This window comes from Kryptolebias marmoratus, linkage group LG22, assembly GCF_001649575.2.
Source record: "Kryptolebias marmoratus isolate JLee-2015 linkage group LG22, ASM164957v2, whole genome shotgun sequence".
Classification (NCBI taxonomy): domain Eukaryota; kingdom Metazoa; phylum Chordata; class Actinopteri; order Cyprinodontiformes; family Rivulidae; genus Kryptolebias; species Kryptolebias marmoratus.
Window position 1 is genome coordinate 19866393 of NC_051451.1, and position 9588 is coordinate 19875980.

A 9588-nucleotide genomic window follows, 5' to 3' on the forward strand; every position below is an offset into this window, starting at 1 on the left:
AGCATCATATGTAAAGCTCGGGGCGTCTAATATGCACCCATTATATTTATTTCTCTCCGTCTCCAGATCAGCCCATCTACCTGGAAGAGTGAACACGCCGCCTCCTCCGGCGCTGCTCCTCCGTGCCACACTCCTCCGTCAGGCGGCTGCGGTTAAACGTTGAAAAAGATCAGATGGGAAGAAGCGCATTTAATGTTATTGACATAAAGCGAGAGGTTGCTTTACCAATGAAATTACTTTTAAAAACATCTGAAGTGCCAAGCGCCGCGAGTATTTGTGCCACTTTTGTCACCTGCTGGCTGCTGGCGGATGTATTTGTTTAATTTCATTGTTATGCGCAAATATATTGCGTAACAGCTCTTTATCCTCGTGTTTTCTATCACGTGCAAAAGAGAAGAAGATCTAAAACAAGACACAAAAGAGGAAAAAGTTATCAATGAGGTTGCTTCTTGAGAAAATGTGGTGCAAACAGGCTGCCTGCAGGTAAAGAGTTGGGAGGAGTACCGGTAATCTAAGATTTTTAGGTTAAATCTCTCCAAGATTTTGGTGGCACTCACCTGGAGGGAGCGATTAGGCGAAGATAATTGATTTTTAAGTGACGTCTCTGAGGTTTAGATGAAGGGGGTGGGGGTCCACTTCAGGGATCTGCCAAACTCCTCCAGTTTGTACCTGAATTCAGGGGCAGTGATGTGTTGCTGATGCGGCTCAACAAGCCACACTGGGGGCCAGATGAGGGCCGGACAGAGGGGTCGGAGCTCTGATCCGCTCTGGGTCGGGTTGGGGTGAATGATAATAAATTAACTTACTTCTGCAGAGGAAGCTGAGAACAGCGGAGGACTTGAGGTGTTTGTGGCAGGGGCTAAGCAAACACAAACAACCACCCTGCTCCTCTGCCCCGGATTTGATCATAATTTTATTGATAACTGATTTAAAGTTATCACTGTCAAAGTCACTGAAAGGTCTGCGGGGTGCAATCTGTTCATCTGAGGCGCAAACGTGCCTCTTTAAATCCATTTGGGCTGCTAAAGTGCCATTTTATTGGGAGTGGACATCACACACACACAGAGCGTGCATGCATCATAGGTCTGCAGAGAAAAAGCAAATCTCCCCTGTGAGCGGAAGAAAAAGGGGGGATGTGGGGAGGGCGAAGGAGCCCGGCTTACAGCTCCACTCTTCCAGTCCCACACACACAAGATCCGGGCGCACGGCTCCATTGACTACTTGGAGGCTTTTTTTTTTTTTTTTTTTTTTTTTTTTTTATAGCAGGGAGGTTCATTAGAAGTAACGAGTTGACACAAGGTAAATCTTAATGTTGAGGCGCCTTTCTCCACCGGCCCGGGGAGGAGCCCTCATTAACTGTCGCTAACAACCCGTGTAAATACACTGATTGGACAGCTCCGATACAAGCTCCCAGCCCTGCCAGGAAGTCCCCCCAATGAGACCACACAATAAAAACAATAAAAGAAAAAAAAAAGGGAGGGAGATGGGGAGGGAGATGTTAAAAACTTTTGTACAAGCTATGTTATTAAAGGTGGCGCCACATTTACAAGTCATTGTGACAACAGTTGCCTAAAAACTGCACTATTTTATGTCGATTTAATTTTTTTCTTTCAATTTCCTGCATGCCAAAACGGTGCACTAATTTAATGAAACTTTACAAGTCTCTTAAAATGCATATATTTTAAAAGTTCTTTCTTTAGATATAATTTGAATTCAGAGATTAACTTTTTTTCTGAAAAATACAAGAGGTTCAAATCAGCCAAGACATTAACACACACACACACACACACATTGAATGAATGACTTGTTTAGCACTGACATTTTTTACAGTGTAGGCTCAGTATGGGGGTCTCTCTACACCGGCATGGTCAGCAGGGGAGCAGCAGCCCCGTCCCGGCAGCACCACACATCCGCCCGCTGCTCCGTCCGTCAATAAAAAAATGTAAATTATGAATCATAGAAGACTTCTGTAATACAGAAAACAAATCGCGCAAAACTTGTTAAGGTGTTACATTTTAGAAAACCCCTTTTTTGTGTAACTGTTCAAATGATAATAGTGATCAAAACGAAGAGAAAACATCGTGGACGCTCACAGCGGAGAGAACTTACAAGAGCCGCCGCTGAATTTCCATCAAGATCTCTGGGACAAAGTGAAAAGTGAAATAGCTGGTGTCACCTCCACTTCCAAGCTCAGATGCACAAACTTCTGCAGGAAGGATAAGAAGATGAACAAAAAAAGGTAATACCTTTCTTTTAAAAATAAATATATAAATAATAAACACAGCAACATCCTTGAAATCTAATGTTAATGATCTCCTGACGGGACAGTCATATGTCCAAAATATAACAAAAGCAACTCTGTGAAGATAAAAGAATTATATATTTGTACTTACCGGTTTGGTCCCGAGTTCCGTCCTGTGTGTGGTTAAGATGAATCCAGGATGGAGCAGCAGCACATGAGCCTCTTGTGTTTGCCAGGGAGGGGTGTGCTACTGTTTTGTTTTTTTGTTTTTTTCTGGTCAGCCTCTGCCAAACAGGGGTCAACGAGGGAGCAGAAAAATAAAACAAGGTCCCTTCTTTCGTGCCCGATTTCTCTTTCTCTGTTACCTTTTACAGCAAACACCTTTTTTTCTTTTTTTTCCTCCTCTCATCCGGTCTCCATCTCCCTCTCTCTCTCTGTCTCTCTCACCCCTGCACATGACGTAACTTCATCTTTGTTTATTTGCTTCTCTTATTGGAACAGACTGATAGTGATAACGAAAATAAAGACACCTTGCGTGCCAAACAACAAATGAAATAAAAAAAATACATTAGCCGGTGTGTTTAATTCAAAACTAAGTGAAATAAAACTTCCTAAAACAAAGTAAAACAACAGTTTTATAAAAAATAATAAGACGTAGAGTCAAAAATGTGGGTCCAAAGCCAGACAGTTGTTTGTGTCTCCTTGATCAACACATTTCTAGTGTTGCAGCGCGCAAATTGTTGTTTGTGTTGCAGTGTCTAGAGGTTTAGGCTGTAAGTAAACGGAGAAGAAGCTAAATTCTCCATGTGCATTCAGAGCTCCTGTCTCCCGCTGCTTGGAACATTCAGCAAGCTCTCGGATAAACACACAATTACGGCAGGTGAATAAACTTGTTTGGGGGGTGTTAATTACATGCTTAACGTAAACAAAAGCCATGTAAAAGAATGTGAATTACCAATGGCTTTTCTTTCCCAATCCCCATTCAGGTTTTACATTTCACCTCTAGTCTCTTCTAAGAGTGATTTCCGAACTGCCTGTGAGGGCAACTCCCAAATAAGGCTCCTCCAAAACAGAATGGATAATACCTGGAGCCCCAGCTTGAATTGTGATCACCCAAATTAGTGCACCCAGTCAGGTAGGAGGCTTTGCATATTCCGAGTGCTAAGCTTGCACTCACAACTCGGCACTTGATGCGTGCGTGCGTACGTGCGTGAGAGAAAGAGAAGGGGTTAGAGGCTAGAAGGTTGGTTTTAACACCAGCAGGAAAATACCAGCCTTTACTTCCAGTCCACGGAGCTTTCCAGTGGGGCCAATTCAAGTGCCACTTGGAATTAGTCGTCCAGAGTTTCGTGGAGCACGAGCGCGCGTTCCCAACGCCAAACCAAACGTCTGACCCTGCTACAAGATCATCACAACCCCTGCTCTGCATCCCACGCACACCTCCAGACACAGACACTTGCACGACAAGCGCGCGCGCACACACACGGGCGCATTATTCCACCGGTTTAACTTAAACGCCCGTGCGTAAAAGCGCGCAAATGTTCGGATAATTGCGCGCTGGCATCCACAGCAGTTGTCGTGAGTCAGCGAGGATTAAACAGGTACTGACTGTATACATGCAAGTGGTGCTGGTGTACTCACTGTCCTTCCGAGCTTCAAGCCGGCGGTCCAGGTCGGTCCAGACCCGGAGAATGTGCAAATCGCAAAGAGAGGAGAGGAAAAAAGTTTTGAATCCCTGAATGAATTTGCAGAAAGGCGGCTTAGGATCATTATGCCAGCTTTATTGAGGGCGGATTAAGCAGAGTCTAGATGCTACGCCTTGTACATGGGTCTTTCACAATGCGAGCACTGTTCGTTTCAGAGTGAACTCACACTATTTTAACACCCTGTAAGCCCTGTCTAAATATGAAGCCGTTTTAGCCATAAACATGAAAATCACACCGCCTTGGCTACCGCTGTAAGCCGAACCCCATGACTGGATGTGGACATTGATCGTGTCCTTACCACTAAATCAAACACATGAAAACTGCTTTTATGTCTACAAGAAGCTTTCATGTTGGTCTTTAATTGTAATTCTAAGCTAATGGGTTTAATTAGAGGGTAGGATTAATTAAAAAAAATAACGTGATAAAATATTACAAGGGCAGTGTCAATAAGAATATAAGGCTCCTGCTCTGCGCATCGATATTCATTCGGAACTATGAATTGTGTTGGTTAGAAAGAAGGCAGCGGGCAGGGGGCCAGAGCTGCACCGTGCGTCCCAGAGGCAGGGCCGGGGACAGCGGGAGGGGGAGAGCACCACTCTGCTGTAGCACACATCACAAAGTGAGCACACACCACAGCGAGCTCGAGTAAAGTCAGGAGCGGAACATGTCACAAAATTATTTTAAAAAGAGAGAAAGAAAGACGAATACATAAATCCCGAACAAATTTCAAAGGTTTCTCGCACATAAAAAAAAAAAACAAAACACGAAAACAAAACCAAAAAGAAAATTATAACAAAGATAATGTGGAGCTATGACGCTTTTCTTTGCCGTGCACCTAGAAAGATAGAAAAATATATTTAAAAAAAATGAGCTACTGCAGGAAAAACTGCTCAAAAACAATGTGCAAATTGACTCGCTTCTATTCAAAATGTGTATTCCCGGGATGCAGTCATTGGTTGTCCATTTGTCACCCATTTAAAGCCTCCCTCCCTCCCTTCCCGTCTCTGCAAAGAATCTCCAGTCTACATATCTTCTTTAGCTTTAACGAGGCTCGTTAAGATCGCAATAATATTCCACCCTCTAATTGCTCATTTCATTCAGCAGATAGGCGAGCATTGGCTTGTGCCTGATGCGCACGGTGCAGTGGGAGGGTTGCTGTGGAGATCCGAGACTCTGATAACCCCCCGTACGTGCTGCACAAGTGGTGAAAGCCTCGCGCTACGTACTGGCTAATGATTGGCACGCTTGACAGTGATTGGCAGGGCTGCCATGACAACGCTACAACGACACCAAGAAGACCAATAGAAAAGGGAAACAAAATGTTTCAATGCTACACTCAACGGCGGATTTAGGGGGGAGATATTATGAGGCTGGTGTCATTAGGCGATAGCCATTGAATCATTCAACCTTTTTTACTGGCCGTATTTTTTCGGTTTTTCCTTTTTCTCGATAATTTTCTTTCTCTCTCAGGTCATTTCCATGGTTTTCAGATCCCCTTTAGAGCTTTATCCCTCCCATTTCTTCCTGCCTAACTTCGCTGATCGCCCACTGTTGCTGGCGAACAGCGCTCCCACCGCCAGGTCTCCAGAAGACTTGTCCATGTTTCAGCTACCGACCCTCAACTTTTCCCCGGAGCAGGTGGCGAGCGTCTGCGAGACGCTGGAGGAGACCGGGGACATCGAACGGCTGGGCCGCTTCCTCTGGTCCCTGCCGGTGGCTCCGGGAGCGTGCGAAGCGATCAACAAGCACGAGTCCATCCTGCGCGCCCGGGCCGTCGTGGCTTTCCACACGGGGAATTTCAGAGACCTCTACCACATCTTGGAAAACCACAAGTTCACGAAGGACTCGCACGGCAAGCTGCAGGCCATGTGGCTGGAAGCGCACTACCAGGAGGCCGAGAAGCTGCGCGGTCGTCCCCTCGGACCTGTCGACAAGTACCGAGTGCGGAAGAAGTTTCCGCTGCCTCGGACCATCTGGGACGGGGAGCAGAAGACGCACTGTTTCAAAGAGCGGACACGGAGCCTGCTGAGGGAGTGGTACCTTCAGGACCCCTATCCGAACCCCAGCAAGAAAAGAGAACTGGCTCAAGCCACTGGACTCACTCCTACACAGGTCGGGAACTGGTTTAAAAACCGGAGGCAAAGAGACAGAGCTGCGGCGGCCAAAAACAGGTTGGCGATCCTTCTGTGTAACATTTAAAAAAAAAACACTAAAATGTGCATAAGTCTGTGGGGAAATGCCGGTTTTCAAAAAGAGAGGTCGAGAAAAGATTTCTAAAAGTTGTTTTGCTTCCGGACAGATTGTCTAAGACACGACAGTCAGTCAGGTGAAGGGAGGACAGGCTGCGGAGACATTTTTGTTTTCAAGCAAAATCCGAGGAAAAAAATAGATAGAAAAATAAAAAAGTTAACACTTTTCTAACAGTAATGAAACCACATTTTTAAAAATTATTACAAATTTTTATTTGCACCATAGTCTAATGATACATCACATCGAGTTGGATTCAAATTTTGAATGTATTTAAACAGAACAAAAGCACATTTATGATATGGGTAAAATTCAAGTTTTGATTTAAAGTACATACATTAAAAAAATAACCTTAGTTATAAACTAAAAAAAAAAAAAAAAAAAGGCATATTTGGTCCTTTTACGCAAGTAAAACACAACAACTTGTTTGGCGTTTTAAGTATTTAACTTTAAAAAGTGCTGAAATTTATCAACATTAGCGATTAGACTTTATACATCAAAATAAATATAAATATAAATGAATATAATACAATTTGGACAATTATAAAATGGAACGACTCAGACAAATGTATTAAATCAGTGGCACGTGATAAGCAGCGCAGAAAATGTATAGTTTTAATTGTTTAACTGTTTTAACCACATTTGGAATCGGTTGAGATTTTTTGGCAACACTTTGAACGTCCCTCGCTGTCTTCTCAAGCTTTTTTCTATAATTTAGTTACCTCATGTTGGGCAAAACAAAGTTGCAACATTTATCGTGCTTTTTTTTCAAAATAAATTCTATGTAAATAAAGTGTCTTATGTAGGTGAAGCTGATCCAGGAGGATCACGGAAACATTACTGATATTACTCCACTAAAAGGAGCATGCGTACAAGACATGGAGTGTAATTCATAACATTGTATGTGTGATATCATTTCATTGAAATGCTATAATTGATTAGAAAATACCTCGGAGAGCACTAAGCCATATGAACACTGTTCTAATCTTTTAGATAAATGAATAGATATATTTCCGTTCTGACATTATCCCGCCGTGATGGAGTTATCATCATGAGTGGATTGGAGATAAACATTTAGGATGATTGGAGCAACATGGACCTCCACATCCCTCGTTCAAACACTCCCATCAGACTATTTGCTCCAAAGCCTCACAGGGCACAGATTCGGTTTGTTGTTGAGGACCAGGAGCGAATGGCTCCTGGGTTACAGGGCGGCTTAAGTAAAATTGTGTTAAGAAAAAAACATATAATAATAATTTTAAAACACACTTGCTGTAGATTAAAATATAAAAACTACAACAAATTTAGATTAAATGCTGATGCGGATGTTTTGTGGCTGTTTCTATAGCATAAGCGTTTTATCCCCGGATTGCTGACTTGTAGCGAAAGTAAATTTCCTCCAACATTTGTTAGTCTAAATAGTGCTGCGTTTTGTCCCTTGAAAGCTTGATAAAAGCATGCATGCATGGCTGGGGCCGGCAGAGGGAAAGAAAGGCGAGTTTGAACCCCTATTTTGCAGCAGAAGGAGGAGGAGGGGAAAGGGTGATGGTGGTGGGGGACATTCTCAGGTCTAATTGCCATTTCTCTCATTTCTACACCCCCTCTGTTCTCTTTTTCTCCCCTTCCTCGCCTCTTTTTTTTTCCTTCTTCTTCTCCTTCCCCTTCTCCACGCAGGCTCCAGCACCAAGCAATAGGACCGAGCGGCATGAGGTCCCTCTCAGAGGCCGGTCTCACCCCTCACAGCTCGGCGGAGTCGCCATCGACCGCGGCCAGTCCCACCACCAGCGTTTCCAGTATGACAGAGAGAGTTGACACTGGGACGTCCATCCTGTCCGTCACATCCAGTGACTCGGAGTGCGATGTATGATACGGAGAGAAAGAAAGGAAAAAAAATAGAGAGAAAAGAAAAAAATCAGAAAAAGAAATAACACACAAAAAAAGAAAAACAAGCAAAAAGAGAAATATTTACAGGGAAAATGGACCTGAGAAGAAGAAGAAAAAAGACTTATTAAATATGGCGGATGAAAAAAAGGACTGATTGATATAAATATTAAAATAAAAAAGAGATAAAAGCACGTCATTTTTTTATTAAAAGCGCTTTCAAAGGACCCACGCCTACCCCTCCTCTTCATACACCCCACACCAACAACAACACTAGACTACTTGCATGATTTTGTTTTTTATTTTTTATTTTTTTTTATTTTATTTTGTAATCAGGGAGAGAAAAACCTGAATGCAAGATATTTTTTCCATCAGGAACCAGAGGGAATAAAAACAGATCGTCTTGGTGTCTTCGTCGCACTTTTTTTTATTTTTATTTTTTCCATATCCGGTTTTAGTCCAAGTGATGATGATGACGGCGAGGAAGCCGCCGTGCAAACAAGATGCAATCCTGTTTTCACTTTGTGTTCATCAGACAATCATTTTAAGTCGTAAGCACCTTTCTTCAGATCCACTTCTGTCACTGCCTGTGTGGGGTACATGGTCAAAAAAAAACAAAACAAAACCAAAAAAAAACAAACAAAAAAAAAAAGAAAAAAAAAAGAAGTCGAACGGAACCGTTTATGACTGTATCAGATTTTTATTTTTATTTTCAAAATTTTATATTGAATTATGTATATCTCAAATGATGCGATCATTCTCTCGGTCTGTAATATACGTGTAGAAATATGCTTGTACATAAATATTGCTCTGCCTCCCCCTTCCACTGTCCTCCCCCCCACCCCTCCGTGTCATCCTCTTTTCTATCCCTTCCTCACTTTTCTTGACTTGGTGTTCCTACATAAAATATTTGTCAAAACTTACAACTGAAGTGCTCCAGGCATTTTTGTTCCTATACTGGTTTGAGGGTGTTTTGCCAATGGGAAGTGTTATAATCATGTTTTGTTTTGTTTTTTTTGCAATAGCTGGTGTCTTACTTTAAAAAGTGGCCGCCATTCATGCACTTTTCTCCTCTCTTCTCTGCCGCACAAAGCTCCTGTTTTTTTTCCCCTCTCGCGAGGTTTCTATAAATTTCTAAATCAAAAGCACTTATCAGTTGCAGCATACATCTCTGCATGCTGTCTGTGTTTCCATCCGATTACGCACAAGGACAGTCATAAGTGGCTAAACACATGTTCATATTGGGTCATTATTGCATTGTGGAAAGCATTTAATGCTCATCGTGGCTCGTGCGTCTTCAGAGCAGGTTATGTGGTCATACAGGAGGAGCAAAGGTCACTTTACATTACCAGAACCCCTTTAAAAAACACTTGCAGTTTTTAAAAAAAAAAAAAAGGTTTTATTGCCCCAAAGCAGAGATTTTATTTGCTCTTCATATTTCTTCATTCTACTCCAGTTTTAAAACTATCTTTAATATATTTATTAACTATCTTTATATATGTATCTGGCGCT

At 42.5% G+C, this 9588-nt stretch overlaps 1 protein-coding gene and 1 long non-coding RNA gene across 2 annotated transcripts; one reads left to right on the forward strand and one right to left on the reverse strand.

Moving 5' to 3' along the window:
• Nucleotides 1–1229: 1229 nt before the first annotated feature.
• On the reverse strand, nt 1230–2549 carry LOC108244773. The gene is made up of 3 exons (XR_001808945.2): nt 2394–2549; nt 2110–2206; nt 1230–1967 (listed from the first exon to the last, which is right to left on the reverse strand). It is a non-coding gene; the product is annotated as an uncharacterized LOC108244773 (long non-coding RNA).
• Nucleotides 2550–5039: 2490 nt separating this feature from the next.
• six3a (SIX homeobox 3a) lies at nt 5040–8742 on the forward strand. Its single transcript, XM_017431218.3, has 2 exons — nt 5040–6119; nt 7870–8742. Exons 1-2 carry the CDS (start codon nt 5428–5430, stop codon nt 8060–8062), a joined length of 885 nt encoding a protein of 294 aa, XP_017286707.1. The 5' UTR covers nt 5040–5427; the 3' UTR covers nt 8063–8742.
• The last annotated feature ends 846 nt before the right edge of the window (nt 8743–9588 follow it).